At 42.7% G+C, this 20,520-nt stretch overlaps 1 protein-coding gene across 4 annotated transcripts in view; it reads right to left on the bottom strand.

Annotated features, from left to right (window-relative positions):
- Nucleotides 1-19,114, bottom strand: part of MFSD6 (major facilitator superfamily domain containing 6) — a 52,137-nt gene extending 33,023 nt beyond the window's left edge. Inside the window, exons 1-2 of one of the 4 annotated variants that reach the window (XM_081143194.1) lie at nt 19,066-19,114; nt 1,365-2,974 (exon numbers count right to left, since the gene is read on the bottom strand). In XM_081143194.1, the coding sequence (XP_080999320.1) occupies nt 1,365-2,923 (1,559 nt within the window). In that variant the 5' untranslated portion in view covers nt 2,924-2,974; nt 19,066-19,114. Of the gene's footprint in view, nt 1-1,364; nt 2,975-17,351; nt 17,675-18,938 lie in introns of those variants that run through there. The other 3 variants (XM_081143193.1, XM_081143195.1, XM_081143192.1) reach the window with 3 other exon arrangements.
- Between the last annotated feature and the right edge of the window lie 1,406 nt (nt 19,115-20,520).

Raw genomic sequence — 20,520 nt, forward strand, 5'->3', positions numbered from 1 at the left:
TGGGTAACTTTCTGGAAATAAATGACTGATTTTAATAGCTGAGGAGGAATTACACTCATACACCCGATCTGAAGAGAAATGTCTCGCACATTTTGTCAATCTACACAGCTCAGAGAAAGTAAACATGACCTGAACAAGGTTAGAGGCCATTCCAAGTCCTTAATATTATAAAACTCTTTGCAGGTTGGCCCCACTGAAAGTGCCTTGTGGACTCTGGATCTGGGAACCATCCACACAGTGCCTGGCTTTGTTTAGTGACAACAAGGGGGTGAACGATTTGAGAAAGAGAAGGAACAGGGCACAGCCTCCCAAAGCAAAGCAAAACCAAACCAAACATGGAAAAATATTTATAGTTGTTTGGGGAAAAGAATGATTCTAGTTCGTAACTTTAAATTAGAAAATATTCTTTTCGGTTAGTAAAAGGAAAATTAAAAGAAAAGAGATCAATGTTTCTCACATCTTGTCAGTATCTATTTCTCCTTTCTAATTTCTCATAGAAACAGCAGATATAAAGATTACCATATACACACAAACACACAGTTGCTTTTTTTGTTATGGCAACTTCTAATTTTAGGAACAGACATGTATTTTCTATGAGGTAAGAATGGTTTTAGTGTAGCTAGCTCTTCATTGTAGAGCAAATGACAAAGCAAAAGACTTATAAAGAGCAAGGTACTGTTTGATCAACTTCAGACAAACATTGATGGTGAGAAACATTACAAGGAAGAAACACTAGGCATTTAGAATTTTTGATTAAAGGATTACATGCGAAAGTTTAGGTAGAAGGAAGATTTTTTAAATGTCCCATGTCTTCATGGTAGATAAAAATACAGAAACTCATGTAATAATCAGGAAAATATTATATAAGAATTTTCCCCCATGTAATATCATGAATTAGGGATTATGGTGGGTCACATCACAGCCTTATTAAATATAATAGACATCTTTATACAGCGCATATTCAAGGTCTATTTGTGTCAGCAAGTGGCTGAGAATAAGTGAAGGCTGAAAAAACATAATCCTCTTTATGCACTTAAGCCCTCCTCCATAAATGCCTGAGTTGGGTGAATCCTTCAAGGTCTGTGGGTAATATAGCTCATTAAATTGATGTTCCTATGCCTCAAAACATTTACTGTAAGAGTCTCTTAGCATGCTGAGAGGAAGCAGCGTATTTTGTTTGTTTGGTTTAGATAATCCAATTAGGTTCATTATTTCCTTTCATTTCTTTTTAAAAGAGAAAGCAACAGAAAGCCTTATTCCCACCCCAACACAAATTATAATATCCACAAATGTGATCAAAGGAGCTAAAAAACTATGAAAAGATAGGTTCAATTGCTATGGGGTAGATGTAGTAAGGTTCTTACCTGATATGGCCAATCAACTCAATAAGCTTGTGACTAAAAAAATAAGCTGTCAGCTCAGACACGTGACTCAGGACTGAACACACTCCAAAGAGGGTTGTGGTTCCATTCAGGTCCTCCAAATGCCAGTAGAGAAAGGTGAACACAAAGCCGTATCCAAAGCCCATAAACCAAGCCACGAACAGCACCGAGCCATACTGCACACTGCAAAGCAGTCTGATTAAGTCCCAAAAGCTGACAGTCTGCGAGGGGCTTGTCGTGGTTGGTGTCTCCTCAGAGGACTCAGTGGGGCTGTTTCTCTCCACCTGAGGGATTTCCACCTCTTTTCCTTTATTGCCATTATTTTTGAAGTGGTTGTAGCGGAATCGGAACTGAGTCGCGACAATCAAGGCCATGGTCATGAGAACTCCAAAGACGATGAAGACAATCTGGTAGTTGCGGTACTCAGGGGCCTTACACCCCTTTCCGTAAACCAGCACTTCTATGTGGGTGTAGTCAATCCCGATGCCCACGGACAGCATTGCCAGGCCCCAGCCCAGGGAGCCCCACATGCGCTGCAATCCATACCGGTCTCTGTGTTTTCCCAGATACTGGAGGGTTATCGTGTCCACAATGGTGACAGAAGAGGCACTGAAAAATTCTCCTATAATGACAACTACTAAGATCACCAAGAATATAGCTTCTACTTCTTGTTGATCATAAACAAGAGCGACTTGGTCAGAAGGTAAAGATTTGGTGGTAGTGATGACAGGAGTGGTTGTCTCTCTGGTTACAATTTCGGGGGGGGCAGGGGTTCCAGCGCTTGGATGCAAGGTCACGTCATTAATCTGGCCTGTAACTTCACCTGTCTGAGGCTGCAGAGTGGGCGTGCTGGTCTTGTTTAGAGCCGTCGAGAAGATTAACGTTTCTGTGACATTGGGCCCTGTGTCTGCCATCACTGGCCCACTGGAAAGCAGCAGGTTTCTTTTCTCACGCGTTCTTGGTGATGCGGTAATGGAAGACGTAACGGAAGAATTCACTGGCAGGATGGTTATCAGGTGACTTGAATTGGCGGGGCGAGCTGTCGGGGGGATCTTTGGTACACATCTCAAGGTAGCAGGTTTGACGAACCCAATGCCCAGGTTGAATAAAACCCAACACAGAAGAGAAAAGAGGAGGACAGTTTTGCCTTTTTTAAAGCGATCTGCAACTACACCCCAAAAGGGGGCGCTGCAGAATTCAATGAAGTATCGAATACCTACTAGCAACCCACTCTGGCTTGGTGACATTCCCAGCTGTTTGTAATATACGGGCAGAAGTGGGTAAAGAGAGCCATATGCAGCGTAAAAGAAAAAGTAGAAGACCTTGGAAATGAGAAGATCATTGTTTATTTTAACACAATGTTTCTCTATCCAGTCTATTTCCTCTTCAGGAATAGCATTTGTTTCTGTGGAGGAGGGTGTTTCATTAGAAGGTGGCTCTTGTTCCCTGGAAATACCATTAAAAGGATCAGCGAGCACGTATTTTCTCTTCTGTTCCTCCTCGTCATCAGTTAAGATGGCAACTTTATCATCGGTCGCCATGGCTCGTCACCACCATCAGAAAGTGTGACCTTCACAGTCTTGATTGTTGATCTGTAAAGTAAAATTTAAAAAATGGCTTAGTGATGAAATTGACAATATTGAACTATAAAGCTTCATCTTGCAGGAAACAGGAGTTTCAAACTACAGCTGAAAAACAGTAATTGTGAAAGTGAATTCTCACCATTTATCACTTGCAGCCATATAATACTGATTTTAAAAAGCTTTCAAAAAAATCAAATATCCTTTGTGGCCACTGACTGGCTAATTACATCTTCCAATGACAGGTTTATAGCTCAGGTTCATTCGAATCTTTTCACCGATTCCTACGAAAGATGTCCAAATGATAGGGATTATGTCTAAACCAAATATAGGGAATTGAAAAGAAATAGTATTTATAGTTTCTTGGTTTTACTGTTCAAAAATATCCACTGAACTATGAAGTCTAGAATTTTTAGACAATAAAGGTAGCTAAAACTGTTCAGTTTCTAGGAAAAAAACCAGAAAGTTCTTAACTACAAGCACAAATGCAATGAGAAACAGGGAGTCAATTGCATATTTGCAACAGAACTTGGTCACTACAGCCATGACACGGACATCCTGGTAAGGAAGCAGCCTTCTTATAGCTTATATTACATACATTTCTGCAGATATGCTTTTTTTTGGTTTTGTATTAATCCTTGCCTGAGGATATTTTTTCCATTGCTTTTCAGATAGAGTAGAAGGGGGGCAGAGAGAGAGAGAGAACCACTGATGTGAGACACACACATCGACTAGTTGCTTCCCACACATGCCCCCATCGGGGCCCAGGATCCACCCTGCAGTCAAGGTACCTGCCCTTCAGGCTGCAGGCTGATGCTCTAACCACTGTACCACACCAGCTAGGCCAGATGTGCTTTTATGGATTGCCATTTAAGAAAATGAAAACCAAAGACAAAGAAGAAATCTGGAAAACCGTGAAACAGGAATTACAACTTACCAATAGGGGGAAAACGACTCCCCAAATCACAATTTCTTATCAGAAACCATGGACACCAGAAGGAAGGGGCACAATATTTTTAAGTGCTGAAAGAAAAGAACTGTCAACCCAGAATCCTACATTCAGAGAAAAAGACAGTCCAACAACCAGAAAGCTACAGAACAATATCCCTTATAAATACAGATTCAAATATCCCCAGCAAAATATTAGAAAAGAAAATTTAGCAGTCTCTAAAAAGAATTATACATTATGGCCAAGCTGGATCTATTCCAAAGTGCAATATTTGAAAATCAATCAATGTAATTGACCATATCAAGATGCTAAAAAGAAAAAAAATATGATCCTATCAACCGATGAAGAAAAAGCACTTGACAAAATTAAACACTTATTCATGAAAAGTCTCAGAAGAACAGGGAAAGAGGGGAGCCTCACCTTGATAAAGATCACCTACAAAAATCTGCAGATAACAGTACACTTAATGGTAAAGGACTGAATGCTTTTTCTCTGTATCGGGAACAAAGCAAGACTACCTGTTCTCACCACTCTTACGCAACATAGTGCTGGAAGTTCTAGCCAGGGCTATAAGAAAAGAAAAGGAAACAAAAGTTATGCAGATCCAAAAGGAAGATATAAACTGTCTTTATTTGAAATGATTGTCTATGTAGAAAATCCCAAGAAATGTCCAAAATCTTCTAGAACCAATAAGTGAATTAAACAAGTTCACAGGATACAAGATAAACATACAAAAAATTAGTTGTGTTTCTATATACTAGCAATGAACACATGGACACCAAAATTTAAAATATAATACCACTTACAGTTGCTAAAAGAATTAGTTATAAATTGACAAAATGTATAGGACTGTATGCTGAAAGCCACAAAATCCTGATAAAAGAAATCAAAGGTCTAAATAAATGAAGAGACATATCATGTTCACAGATTCAACAACCAACACAGTAAAGATTTCAATTCTTGCCCGGCTGGGCGTGGCTCAGCGGCTGAGTGTCGACCTAGGATCCAGGCGACTGGGGTTCGATTCCCGGTCGGGGCACATGTCCCGGTTTCGGGCTCGATCCCCAGTTGGGGGCATGCAGGAGGCAGCCGATGAATGACTCTCTCATCATTGATGTTTCTCTCTCTCTCTCCTTTCCTCTCTCTGAAATCAATAAGGATACATTAAAAAAAAAAAAAAAAAAGATTTCAATTCTCCTCAAATTTGTACGCAGGTTTAACACAATACTTATTTCAATCTCAGCAAGACTTTTTATAGCTATAGACAAGATTATTCTAAAATGTATATGAAAAGGAAAGGGAAGTAGGATAGCTAAAACAATTTTGAAAAAGAAGATTTACTATACAGCTACACAGAGATCAAGACTGTGTTAATACTGACAGAGGACAGGCCCACAGATCAATGGATCAGAAGAACCCAGGAATATATCCACACAAATATTCCCAACTGATTTTGAAAAAGATGTAAATACAGTTTAGTGGGGCAAAGGTAACCTTTTCAGCAAATGGTGCTGGAGCAATTAGACATCAATAGGCAAAAAATAAACATCAACCTAAGTCTGGTACCTTACAGGAATATTAACTTAAAATAGATCATGGATTTAAATGTAAAATGTAAAACTATAAAACTTTTATGAAAAAAAAACACCTAGGAGAAAATCTCTAGACTCCAGTGCTGGGCAAAGAGTAGTTCTCTAAGTATCAACGGATGCAAAGTAGTTCAGTAAATGTTCCTGTAATATAACATTCAGTAACTTTTATACGGCTGTCACATTCAGTAACTTTTCTATGAATTTCAAATCTAAAAATACAAACAAATCTTTTAGCTTCAATTCAGGTTGTTAATGTTTAGACTTAATATTTCCAGGTCATATTTAGATTTTGATGAAAAGGGACTGAAATAATCACATTGTAAACATAGAAACAAAATAAAGTGTAACTATATGGGCATCTGTGTAACCATAGAATTAGGGCCAAAAGAAACAAATGAACCCCCCAAAACCTCTGTATTTTAATAAAATTAAAATATGTTCCAAAGTAGGGCATGCTTTGGCTGACTTAGATTACATTTAATCTGCCATAAGGATTGATAGAACAAATATAAAGGGCAGTAAAAATATTTACATGCTGGATGAAGTAATTAATCTGCTCACAAATCAAGGGGAGGTTCTGTTTATTAAGTTCTCCACCAACATAAACCCATTAAGCTTATATGTTGTTTTAAATTTGAGTCTTAAAGATTTTTTGAAAAGAAACTTTAAAAAAAGAGAAATGACATTTCCAATTGTATACAGAATTAAACATATGAACTCTGAGAAATCTCTATTGTAGGTTTATAGTTCATCTTAACTAAGGAGGGCTTTTGCTTATTTTTTAGAAAAGCAGAATAGTTTTCTCACCTATCACTCTGTAATGATGGTAATCAACAGCATTATTTTAAACATTTAACACAGGCTTTTAAAACCTGGACAGACATTTTACCAGTACCTACACTTAGTCATTCAACTAGCAGGCATTTCTCAATTACTGATGAGAGACAATGAAATCATTCTTGTTAAAACTGATAGCTCTGCCTGGCTGGCGCGACTCAGTGGCTGAGCACTGACCTAGGATCCAGGAGATCGTGGTTTGATTCCTAGTCAGGGCGCATGCCTGGGTTTCGGGCTGGATTCCTAGTAGGGGGCACGCAGGAGGCATCTGATCAATGACTCTCTCATCATTGATGTTTCTCTCTCTCTCCCTTTCTCTGAAATCAATAAAGATACATTTTTTAAAAAACAACTGGTAGCTTTATTAAGTATTTAAGTTAAAATTGCTCAAACATATATGGAGTTATTCACAAATATATGAGTATGGAAAGGGAGTCCATTTTTTAAGAAAAGAGGCCCTTAAACCTGAATATATTATGTTCTTAGCAGATATTGCCTCTCCATGCATTGAGCAACTACTAGACAGGGATGCCAAAAACTCGGTCTTGGTCTTGGGTCTCAAAGACTTGCTTTATAATTCACAAGATGCGTCCAAAACACAAAAGATTTAAATGAAAAGTCGGAAGAATAACAGAAGAGAAACTACACAGCACTGCAGAATTAATTAACAAAAAATATCACAGAGAACGGGGTACTTCTGGAGATCAGAGTAGAGAGCTCAGGCTTCAGACAGGAGTTGTCAGAAGTACGAGGGCCTTAACTCGAACCTTGAAAGATGTGTAAGATGTGCCTTAGGCAAAGATGATGGGAAAACTATTCCCAGATAGGGGAAAGAAAAGACAGAAGGAGATCCTTAAAAAGTTAATACTGGGGCCAAAGGGCCTATGAGACTCTCGGATAGCAACAGATTACAGAGAGCCTTAAATATCAACCGGAGGGATGATAGGAAAGAAGATAAAATACTACATTACAGAGTTATACTGAAGATAAAGACATTCTTTTTTTTTTTCTCCAACAACTATAAATTTAGCACCAGCCACTGGATGGAATGTGTTCTTGGTGATCAGTAATTCAATGGCGAAGAAGCACACGCAGTCCCTGCTATCGAGTCCGGCGGTGGGAGAGAGGGACAGAGGTAAACACAAGCACAACATACTGTGCTGACCTGAAAACAGGAGCAAGCCCGGGAGATGCGGGGGTCTCCGGGCGGGCCTGGAGATGGGGTGCAGTCTTAAAATGAGTAAGAGTCCCCCGCAGGAGGAGGAACGAGGGAGGGCCTGCTCAAGAAGGGCCTTCTACACATGACTAAGGGGTTCCTGAGGAGGGGGTGAGAGCCTGGCAGGGCCTGGAATCCCAGCTCTGTCACTGACCAGCTCTGCGGCCTTGGGAAAGCTAGTAACTTCCCTAATTCTTAGTGTTCCTCATCTACGAAATGAGGAACCTAATAATACTTTCCCGTTAGGGTAGCTGTGAGGATGAAAGAGCATAATGCATGCTGACCCTTACTCAGCATAGTGCTTCATCATATACTAAGAACTTGTAGGTATTATCTATTTTTAGCCATACAGGGAGCCACTGAAGAGAATTAAACAGGAAAGCAGAATGGTCACATTTGTATTTTACGAGATGATTACAACGTCAGTGCGGAAAACAGACCAGCAGGGTTTTGCTACTGCATCCCCTACTAAGGCTTTCCTAACATTTGCCCTTTTATTTTGGTGTACTAGTCTTAACACCAACTGTACACACTAATATCCTGTGATAGAAACTTCAGACAGTGTTTTCTTAATGACATCTAGTGCAATCTTTTATAACACCTAGAAACAGAATAAATTTGCAATAATTTCCTGATTCCTTCCTCTGCTTCTGAAGATTGCTCTCACACCTGACCTATTGTAGGATTTATGGGTAACTTTATTGCTCTTTTTATAGATACTTCCTGTCTGCCCAATTAGATTATAAACTCTTTCAGCAGGGAATCCAGTACATAGGATATTACTCTTTACTCTTGTAAGCTCTTGGTAAATATTGGTTATTTTTAACAAGCACCTGATGACAATATACATATATGGCTTTACTAAAGTTTAATGTGACCAGAGATTAACTAACTTTGAGAAATACAGAGAGAAGTTTCAGTTGCTCTCCTGGCTTTGACAAATCACTGCCTCTCTGAGCCTCTTTTTCGTAAAATGGGGATTAAAAACACAAATTCAAGTCAACTAACTTGCAGAGGGTGTCTAGGTCTTAACAAAGAAATAATGTATAAAAAAGCGTTTTTCTAACTCAGGAGTTTGCTAACATATGAACATTTGTTGTTAGTTGTGGTTGTGGTCTTAGAATATTTCATTAAAACCCTGGGCCTTATTTTGCAAATATTCTAAAGCATTCTTCCCAGCGAGTGTTCTAGAATTCTCTGGCACCACCCCTGAACTAGGCTAGAATTTGATCCAGCAATGCTCATGAATTTATATCCATATGCATTTCCACGTCCACAGCCTAAGAGGGGGTGGGGGGCCCTGGCTCCCCAGAGAACATATTGTTGGATTATGGACTGGAATGATAAGTATCTCCAGGCAAAAAATAACCATTCATTTAAAATATAGTCCCCTGTAGGAACATTTTAATTTTACTTGTAACATAACAAATGTGAATAAGAGGGTAAAAGGAACAAATTACTTTCATCTCTTAAATGGGAGGGAGGAATAACCTTTAACCCTAAACATGGCTTTAGTAAAAAAAAGCCAAGCAATTTTCACTTTCACTTTGTGAAATTAAATGTCAATAAAAAATTTTGTAATTTAGGTCCTTAGACCTTATCAACCATCACGGAAATAGATTCCTATTTATTAGTTCAGGGCTTTTGATTAAATATTGTGCCAATAGCTTATGGTATAAACTTGAAGCAGACCCCAGGACCTCATTTCCTTCTACTTCTCAAATTGATTTCCTGTCTTAAAACAAGCTCAGTGTGAGGGAAAGTAACAGTTCACATTACAGCATGAAAAAAAAAAAGTTTAAAGAAATTATATCTTGTGAGTTTTTTCAAAAAAAAATCCAACTGGTGTTCAAAATAGGAAGAGAAATTAATTGAATATGCTGCTGGTGATACTCTGCATTTATCTGTCAAGAAGAAAAACAATGCAGGAATTTAAGGAGGTCACAGCAGCTTTATAAAAGTAGAACCAATGCATAGTTATTCCTCTCTAAACAAAGATCAACAGCCAAACAGGGAAATGAAATTGTGCAGAATAACCAAATGAATGAACAGGCTGAGCTTCCAATATTCATTATACTTCAATGTGTAGAAACCATTCCCCCAGTGAAAGATTACAAATAGTGGTGGTACACAGACTACTGAATAAGAGTGCTAACAGAACCTAAGAATTACAGAGTGCATAACTTTTAAAAGGAAATTCTTTCTACTTTTCAATCTGGGGTGCCAGTAACACCGCTCCCAAGACAGGCCCACCCAGAGCTTCCCTACCCATTTCCCTCCAGCCAACAGCCAGGGCAGTGGGCACGCAAGCACCAGCCACTTGCTTCCTCAAGGGCAACGACTGCAACCTGTGGGAATCTGGAGACGCTATATGTATGTGTCACACAAATGCATTCTACTCAATTTCAAGTGTATATTGATGGTAGCACCATAAATTCACTTCTCTAATAAATGTTAATGCAATTCTTATTAGCTTTCCATCTTTATGTATTTCTCAGATCGGGGACCCTTACAAATGCAACTATTTTCATGAGGGAGCCTGGGAAATCTATCAACATTGAAATGGTGTCTTCAAATTCCCTCTAAGTAACAGAATAGGTACAGGGTTAGAAAAGAAGAGAAAGAGGGAGGGGTGAAACTTGGTCAGCCCCAGCAAGGGCTAAAGGTTTTACAGAAAGATTTGCCTCAATAAATTACTGCTTGCTATATTTTGGAAGCAATTTATATAGAATATATTTTAGTAAAAAATTAGTCCAATTCTATTAAAATAGTTTTTTGTTTTATCTTAACCCTAGTTACGGGAATTCCTGTTTTATACACATAGACGCACATACACACTTTATGGGTTTGTTTTTCCCCCCAAATCTTTTCAGAATAGGATTGACTTGCGTAAATACAATTAGTATAGAACTATCGGTACATGTTTTATGAGTATTAGGAACACAAGAAAAGCCGACTATGGAAAAATAAGAATTATAATGAGAAATAAAAAACAACTCCAGGAATTGGTAATATAGCATTAGGTTACAGCACTAATACATGTATTGTATTTGTGACATAATACTATATTTATAAGTGATTGATAATGCTTATTCAATAAAAGGCTGGTGTTATTACTTGGATATTCTGACACTATTAGACCCTGAGGAAGTTAAGAGGGTTAAAGAAAGTACAATAAATTCATAAGTCAAGCCATTTAAAACAGAAATTTAAAGGTGCTTCTTTCTCAGACACATCTTTTATGATTTTACAATTTACATCAAAATATAAACCTCAAGCCCAGCAGGTGTGACTCAGCTGGTTGACCATCACCTTGTGCACTAAGAAGTCGCCAGTTTGATTCCTCATCAGGGCACATGCCTGGGTTGCTGGCTCGATCCCCAGTAGGGGGGCCGTGCAGGAGGCAGCCGATGCAAGTTTCCTCTCATTGATGTTTCTATCTCTCTCTCTCTCTCTTCCTCTCTAAAATCAATAAAAACATATTTTAAAGAATATATATAGACCTCAAAATTTAAAATATATTTTTCTATACATTTATAGTTACCATCATTATTTTTACTTATATCCCCTAAATACACTATAGTTTAAAACAATAATTTATATCCTAAGCACATTCCAGTATAGATAATCTAAAATTGTTTTATTTCAATTTGCTGTTAGGATTCTAATAAGTTGAGAGTTACCATGTGCTATCAGAAAAATATTTATTACCTAGCTCATTAAAGACAAAAGATTTAATGTAAATGCCATACCAATACTTTTGAAAATATCCAAGCTGTTTAAGGATGAACACTGACACTCTCAGTAAAATTAGGAGTTACTCTTATACTTTACTGGATTTTTTCCCAATGAACATTTATCACTTTAAAAATACATACAGGCCTACCTCACTTTATTGCACTTCGATTTATTGTACTTCACAGGCACTGCCTTTTTTACAAAATTGAAGGCAAGACCCTCCACCAGCAAAAACATTGAGACTTGCTTCATTGTGACACTCACTTTACTATGGTGGTCTAGAACCTAACACACAGTATCCCCCAGGTATGTGTGTTCTAAAAAAAACACTGCTTTAAATACAAGGCATTTGAGGGACAACTGGGACATCCTTGATCCTGAAGTTCCTGAAAGGTCATGGGGAGTTGCTAAATTGAAGTCTGCTTATCCTGCAAACCAGTACAAACGACGGAAAGAACCTGTTGTGAGAGCGCTGAGACATTCTTAACAAAGGTCACACCTCCAAAATACAGGGGACCTTGCTGTATAGGAAAGAAAGTTAAAATGTGTATCATTTTTACTTTTTTGAAAGTTTAACAATAAAGTATTTTATCCAAAGCCCCTCATAAAGGTGAGTTTGGGTTCCATTTGAGCATTAGAGACCAATTCCACAGAAACTATTTGAAACAGAATTAAGAAGGCACTCCATACAGCTACAGAAGCTTGACTATGCGGTGCATTTTTAAAAAAGTCAGAGACTGTGTGCATGCCACTTTGTATGGTTCTGGTTTAGGTGTTTAAGGGGACGGGGGCTTTGCTCTGTTGAGAGAGGCCTTGTTTACCTTGGGCCCAAGTGTGTTCCATCTTAACCTAGTCCCTAAAAGTTCCCAGAGCAGCTGTGAGGGATGAATTCTCCACAAAGCCCATAGGGACCTACTCCTCCGCTGTTCTGGGGCTCAGAGGTCATCTGGGAGTCCTGAGCCCTGCTGGCCACGTCTCTGCTCTTCACTGCACCTGGCTGTGCAGTGAGGTCTCCCCATAACCACACAGGGAGGTAACTGGCAGCCCAGCCTCCTCACTCACTTTCCCTTGGCACAGTTAACCCACAAATCAGGCTCGTTGAGACAACATCAGTTCCTCTTCCTAGTTCTCCTTTTATTCTCTGTAAAGCCACACCAAAGCTCCCACCGGCCACTGCTGACTCATGACGTCCCTGTCTCCTTCTCACCCCTCAGTCCCACTCTTGGTCTCAGATCAGAATGTTTCCTCATAGCCATTCAAAGCTGGACTTCCCTGTTTTCTATTTGCAGAATGTTCCCTGAATTTAATTTGTCTCCCTTCTCAAACACATGTCAGAACAAAGGTCACAAAAGATGTCTCAGCAATCCCTGACTCGATCCTATTTCATACCTCTGAAATATGGTTTGTTTTTTCATTTATTTGGGGGAGGGGGACAGAGGGAGAGAGATTTGTTGTTCCACTTATTTATGCATTCGTTGGTTGATTCTTGTATGTGCCCTGACCTGGGGTCAAACCAGCAAGCTGGAAGACATTCTAACCAACTGAGCAACCCGGCCAGGACAGGAATATGGTTTTTCTACGAGCCTAGATTTCTTCCCACCTGCCCCAATATCTTCCATTCCACCCCCACACCCTAAAATGAGGAAGCACACCAGGTCATAAGATGACACAGGGCTCTCATTCGAATTTCCGCATCTTAACATCCCTCCAATACAATCACCAGCACATCCACAGCACATCTGCAGAGATAGGATACTTAAAATGCAACACTGGGGGTAGTTTCCATGGGTGCTGAAGTAGGGTATGTGTATGTTTGTGTGCTATATAGAGCCACAAACAACCAAAGTTGCAATCTCTATAGCAGGCATACACAGTTCTCAAGGTGTCGGTGTTTCACATTTTTTCTTATTTGTTTTGGTTTGGCTTGGTTTTCTGTTGCGGGCTTGGCACCAATAAATCATTGTTTTAGCAAATGACTCTGATAGCTTCCAGAAACTGCCTGGCCATCTAACTTAATTTAGACAAGGCCATTTTACAAAAGAGTAAATAACTATCTTCTAAATATGGGAGCAGAAACAACTACAATGCAAATGCTACTGAAATCCAAAAACAGTGCTAAGTACTAGATAACATGTCATTCAGGATTTAGGTCAACAAATGAGGCTGACACAGGCCCTTCTCACCCTCCAAAATGCTAGTAAAATATAAATGGCCACTGACGGCTAATGTTAATTAACCATTGAGGAATTATACCCAAATAGAATGTTCTTGATGGAGACATTAAGGTGTTTTCATTGCCGCACACGTAATTCACATCTGATATTTGTTTGCCTTTCCCGGGAATACAAAATGCTGTGCCCTGGGAAGTGCCACATTAGTTTTGCTTTGGAAAAATGTTTACCTAAATTGGCTTAGTAGTAGGGAAGGATTCTGCCCTTGATTTCTGGGTTTAAAGAGAAACTATTGAGCAACAGAACTTCTTAAATCAAAAGCCTGAGATTTCCCTTTGCCCCAAACCTATGAACCTTAAATGAAATGTTGGATGACACCTAAAATTGTCAGAATATCTCTTCTGCAAAAACAATTTTACAATTCCCATTTCCTCAGGATTGTCTATCATATTTAAAATAAACTTATTCAGATTCTATTCATGTACAAAAACAGGGAGAGTGTTTTCTTAATTCTGAAAGGTCTGAATGTATTTGGCTCTAGATTTCTAAGTCTGAGCAGGGAAATGCATTAATTTTTAAGGATGCTAAGCAATAATTTTTGTTAATATTACATAAAACTGAGAATTGTGGGATTATATCATAAATATGTATGTGCATCAGAGGAGATTAACTTGATGATAACTTGCTGCTCCTGAAATTATGTTAGTAAAACGAATTACATTTGAAGTCATCCAAATGCCATAATTTCATGAAATGACACAGCAGGCAAATTTACTTCTCCTACTCCTACATAAAGAACAGCCATGCTTGCCCAGCCGGTTGTGGCTCAGCAGTTGAGCATTGAGCTGGGATCCAGGCGATCGGGTTCGACTCCCAGTCAGGGCACATGCCCGAGTTGCGGGCTCAATCAATGACTCTCTCATCATTGATGTTTCTATCTCTCTCTCTCCCTCTCCTTTCCTCTCTCTGAAATCAATAAAGATATATTAAAATAATAACAATTTAAAAAAAAGAACAGCCATGCTTCCATAGACAGCCACCACTAACTAGCAAGACTAGGAAGAAACTCTTATCGCTCAGCCTAGCAGATAAATTGTTGTGTGTATCACAGCACTTTTATTGAGGAGGGGAAATGGGGGTGCTGTACAAGATATACTGTTAGAAAAGGTAGAAATCAGTCATCTAAGACTCTCCACCCTTTGTTCCCACACCTGCAATTCCTAGAATACACCTTGTTCTTTGATCTCCTGAGTCTCACTTCACTTTTCTAACATTTCAGAGTTTAGGCACGTTCCACTTTTCTTTCTTATTTTGGATTTGTATGAAGTGAATCAGTTCCACTCTTTCTGTTTCTCTGTTTAGTTTATATAATAAAATAACATGTGCTTGTTGCAATTTTTAAAAAAAAGCCCAAACATAACTTTATAAGGTAAAAAGTAAAAGCACCCTCTTCTCTTCATCCCATCTCACTTCCTTCAGGTAGCCACTGTCAACAGTTTGGGGGCAATGAGGTATATGTATGCCTGTATGCAGTTTAAGTATGTGCACACTACAAATCTCTTCCGCAATTTCTTTTCTTCAATTGCTGTACCTTGATTTTTCCCAAGACAATGCACCAAAGCAGCTAACAGACACTTCCACATTATTACATTTCTCCTTTCCCTGCAATGAGGTTGCGAAATAGAGATGTCCTGACTATCAAAACAAGCAAAACAACCTGTCAACCTGATACAAGTATATCTTTGGTTATATTAGTTTTCACGCTTGCCTTCGACATAAAAAATGGTGAGAAAGAATGGGTAAGTACATAGATGTATTAATATATACTCACTTTAAATATATAGAATACCTTACGTAGATAAATGTTACCATATGTAATACATGTACGTTTGAATGAAGTTCAAAGACCAGAAGCAACGGATGGCACCTGTGCAGGTGGTGAGGCTTAATGGGTCCTGAACAGCAAGGACAGCACAGGGAAGTTTCCTGGGCTTTGAAGCCAGAAACACGGGGTCAAATCAAACACCCCGTCTTACTGATTGTGTGGTTTGTGTAAGTTCCTTAACCCTTCCTTCCTCTGAGCCTCCTTTTCATCATTCACAAAACTGGCGAAAAGACTCGTTTTTCAGAGATTTAGAAATTAAGTGTTTAAAAGGCTGTCTGCAACACAGTAAGTGCTCAAGAAGTGCCTTATTACTGTTAATAATCCAGAAACTATACGCGATAGATGGTGATCCAACACCTTATTCCTGCAAACCTTTCTCCTTCGTTTACCTTTGTCTTACTTTGCCTTCACGTTTTTATATTTACCTTATTTGTATAGACACAAAGTGCCTTAGAAATTAATTACTGTAAACATGCTTAATAGCTTTAATGAATTATTGAAATATGATCCTCTCTCCTCATACTCCCCCGGAGTGTCTTGCACTGGGCTCATTAGCAATGTCCCAGCCTCCTGCTTGCTAGGCAGTCCTAAATTTTACTTACAATTTGTGATAAACGCCTACCATCTGACTACCTAATAACTGAATAACTGAAAGTATCTTCCATGTCTGCTGGTGACCAGCAGCTTAAAAGTGTCAAAAGCCGACCTTCCTTCCCAATGAAGAGGCTTCCTCTCCTCTCCTTTTACTTAACAAGGCCATCAGTGACGCCTACCCCTTTAGCTGGCGAGTGGCCACATCTCGGGAAAGCCGTGCTCTGCAGACACCGGGATCCATCAAACACAAGTCTGCTTCTGCCACGTGTTGGTGGTCCACCCACCCTTCACATTCAGCTATACTGAAGATTTAGATTAGAGTTAGGTTAGATTTCCACAAAATCCTACACTCCTAGAAAACTTGGCAACTCTACTACCCAACCATGTCCTTTTACATGAGACAAAGCCGAGGCTCAGGCAGGCCCATGTGACAGGCCCATGAGCAAACAACTATTTAGACAGCGGCTGGGATTAGGACATCAACTCTTTAATTTTGGGTTCTTTCCTCCGATTCATAGGCAAGGTTTTATCTGTCCCAGCAGCCCTGTAAGGTGTTTATTAAGTATTTTTGGGCGAAAGGAAATGTTTGAGGTTGCCCATGTGTGTAGGAAAGGCACAATGCACCGTGTGCCAGCCTTGGGGCAATTAATCCACCTGCCTGCCCATGCGGGGGCAGAATAAATGAGGGGGAAAGTTGCATTTGGACTGTTTCAGCACCCTACTTAAATTCACAGGGGGCTGTGTGGGGAACAGGGGACCCAGATGACTGGTAACACCCATCCTCTCTCGAAAGGGCCCTGGGGACACGTGCGACCGGCTGAAGCAGCAGGAGGCGGGGAGCTTCTTCCAGGATGGAGTGGGGGGGGGGGTGAGGGTGTTTCCCCCGTTTCTTAACCCGGGGAGCAGGCCTGTCAATCTCCTCCCCTCAGCACACAGGTGCCCGTCCTGGTCACGGGGCCGCCTGGGCTTCTCGCTTCCTCCTCCCCCGGGTGTTTACCGCAAGGACGCGAGAAGGGCCTGGACACCGGGGCCCAGCCCCTCCGGGCGGCCGGGGCGCGGGGCGCAGGACCCCGCGGCAGGGCCTTTGTTTTCCCGACTCGTTACGTTTGCGGAAGTGCCGCCCGCGCCGAGCGCCCCGGGGGTGCCGGCTGCCGCCTCCCCAGCGCCCCGTAAAGATGACAGCCGGCGCAGAAGCCGAGGGCGAGGCAGCGGCGGCCGCGGGCTGGGCACCGCCGCCCCGCACCCGCCCCCGCCCCGCGCGGGGCCCTCCTCTCACCCCTCCCCCGACAGCAGGTGTGCGCGCCGCGGGGGCGGGGGCTCGGGGCGGCAGCCCCGGGGGAGGCCAGGGTGGGGCCCCGGGCCGCCCCGCCGAGCGCGCCCCTTCCCCGCGCGCCGGGCCCGACTCACCTGCTGCGGCGGCGGCGGCGCTTAGCGGCGCGGGGCGCGGGGCGCCGTCTCCCCGCGTGGCGGGGCAGCAGCTAGGGGCGCCGGCGCGGCGACCATCGGGCCCCGCGCACCATCTCCCGCGGGTGGCCGGCTCCCTGGGGGCTGCGGCGGCGAGGCGAGGCGAGGCGAGGCGAGGCCGAGGGATGCGGCGCGGGCGGGCCCCGGGTCGCTCGCTCCCTGCTGTCCTGCGGCCGCCGGGCCTCCGCAGCTCGCGACCGGCCGGACCCGTTCTGGGCAGCGCCCCGCGCACCCGCCGCCAGGTGCAGCGCTCCGCCTCCTCCTGCGGCGGCGCCGCGCCGCTCCGCCCGCTCCGCCCGCCGGGCTGGGACCCGCGCCGCCCGGACGGCCCGGGGAAGCGGCCCCGCGCCGCGCCGGCCCCGCCCCGCCCTCCGGGAAGCCCGCGGCGAGCCCCGCGGGGAGCGGGGGCCGCGGGCCGGGGCCGGTGAGAGCTGCGCGACGCCGCCTGGGCGCGCGCGCGGCGCTAACGGGTCCGAGCGCACCCGGGTCCCCGGCACCCGCGCGGATGTGCTCAGTGGACCCGGGCGAGGGGCGCGGGCGGGGGCGCCGCGGGGGCGTCGGGCCGAGGCGCCCTTCACGTGGGGAGGTGCTGCCCAGCCTGTGGGCCGGCGCCCTGCTGTGTGCGGCGCCGAGGCCGTAATTAAAGTTGTATTTCTGGTTCGACGCGAAGGGAGGGTGGGGAGGGTGGTTGGTTCTAAAAGGGACGGTTCCTCCAGCAGGTGTTTTCGTGTCTGCGATGGGCTCTGGCGAGGCTAGATGCTGCTCTCAGGGAACTTAGGGTCTCGTTCTGGCAACAACAATAATAACGGCAGCTAGCATTTATAAACATCTTATATATGAAGCACTGTCTAAGGTTTACCGTAGTCCTAAAAGTATAGGTAATATTATTCCCACTTTACAACTGAGAAAACAGAGGCTGAATTTCAATGTGACCTATCCAAAATTACTCAACAGTAAAAGGGAGAGACGTCGTCTTTAATCTCTTAACCATGAAATCATACTGAGAATTTTGTAGGCCCTGTAGGCCTTTGTAGGTTTTAGAATTTGAGGTCTCTCTTTAGAAAGAATAAAGCAGAATTGCAAAGTCGCACCAGCCCCTCCTGGAGCCTAGGAAGGGTCCTTGAAGCTTAAGCTCCATTAGTTTCGTGATAAAGCCACTTTCAATACTGATCAAAGCAAAACCATTAAAGGTAGTGAGTGCTAAAGTTTCAAATGAAAGAGCCTAAAGTGGTCGTTGGACTTAGAATGACAGATTTGGGTCTCGTGTGGCCTCCAGACAGCTGCCCACTGCGTTATTTGAAACTGAACAGCTCATAAAGACCCATTTGGTAGCTGTCATAATAGAATTCTCCTTGGTCTTATCTGTCCAGACATTAAAGAAGCAACTTATTTAAAAAGAAAGAGACAAGAAAAGGAAAACTGTGAACAGACTCCAGTTCTAACATGGCCCAGGTCTGTCCTGCACATGGAAGGGGTGGGGGGAGGAAAGCTGGGAGAATTTAGGGGGGGCAACAGTGGCTCTTGACTTACAGCTGCTCAAAGGGAGCTCCATGCTGAAAAGTAAAGCCAAACCTTCCTAGATTGAAGCTGGTGATTCTGTTTCAAATAGGACAGGATAGCTGCAAGGGTCAGCATAACAGAAGATGTTTCAATTGACCTTGTTAGGGCATGAATTTTTTCCTGGCAGCCTCTTTCCTGTTGAGTGTAACTCAGGAGAAGATGCAAGCACACATAAAGACAAAGTGATCTGCCACTCCTCCTGGATCTCCCCACCCACAGTGAGGCAACTAGTGGGTGTGGTGTGGAAATTAGCTTCCAAGTAGACAGCCAGGCAGGCTATCCCAGAGGTCATCGCACAGAAAGGCTCAAAGGCAAAATTAGGATGTTGAAATTACGTGGCTTATTGAATCAATTGAAAATGAAGTGTGAGAAGCTGCAGGTGGGGGGAGAGGGTAGATTAACACACTTAGGATAGCTAGATACAGCAGGTGGTGTATTTTGTGAAACAGGCATAGAACCTGTGTATTTCTCTCCTTTTCACCTCCTTCTCCCCCTCCTCCCTTTCTCTCTTTCTCTCCCTCTTTATCTCTCCCCTCTCTCTTCTCTCTCTCTACTTCATCAGCCTTCCCTGGCTGATGATGTGGTTACAAGGACCAGAGTTGAGGTTGAATGAGGCGCCCTGGCAGACAGAGGGTGCCTGGTGCCAGAGCCAACACTTGCTGTCTCTGCTGAGAGACAGGGGCAAGTATGCTTCACCACAGTTGTAGATCACCAGTTAGCCTTACGAGTAGCCAGAGATTTCATCTGCATTTCTCAGCAGAGAACAAATGTGTAGGCGTGTCATCAGTGAGTGGTCATTAGCCTTCCTGAATACTGAGTGCCAGATATGCTTCCTGAATAGTTACTGTACCAAGAATATTTGGTGCCTACTGGGACCTCCCAACCTTCCTTTTCATGTTCAGCTCATGTACGCACTACTTACTTTATCTCACAAACTATTTGCTTCTGCTTTCATTTCATTTCTCCTCCTTATGTTTGTTTTTCTTATCTCTTTTGGCAGAATTGATTTTTTTTTTTTAAACCCTCACCCAAGGACATGCTTAGAGAGAGGAAAGGAGAAAGAGTGAGCGAGAGAGAAATATCAGTGTGAGAGAGAAACAGCCATCGGTTGCCTTCCGTACAGTCCCTAACTGGGGACCAAACCCACAGCCCAGGTATGTTCCCTGACCAGGAATCGAACTGGCAACCCTGTGGTGCATGGGATCATGCTCAGCTAACTGAGCCACTCCCGCTGGGCTGAACTGGTGATTCTTAGATAATACAGCAAACACAGCACTGTAGGTAATAATAACAGCAGCAGCTAACACCAGATAGGACTTACCCTGTACCAGGCGCTGTTCACAGCCCTTTCCATATACTTAGTCATTTCACCCTTTAAAAAAATCACATGCAGGTGGGTACTGTTATCCCACTTTACAAATGAGGAAACTGATGCATAGAAACGTGAAGTGACTTCATTAAGGTGATACTACTAGTGAGGGATGGAATCTGCTTTCACACCTGGCTGGTCTAGCTTCAGGGCCCTGGCTCGTAACCATCCTGTTTCTGCTTT

This window comes from Miniopterus schreibersii (genome assembly GCF_964146895.1).
Source record: "Miniopterus schreibersii genome assembly, chromosome: 7".
Classification (NCBI taxonomy): Eukaryota; Metazoa; Chordata; class Mammalia; order Chiroptera; family Miniopteridae; genus Miniopterus; species Miniopterus schreibersii.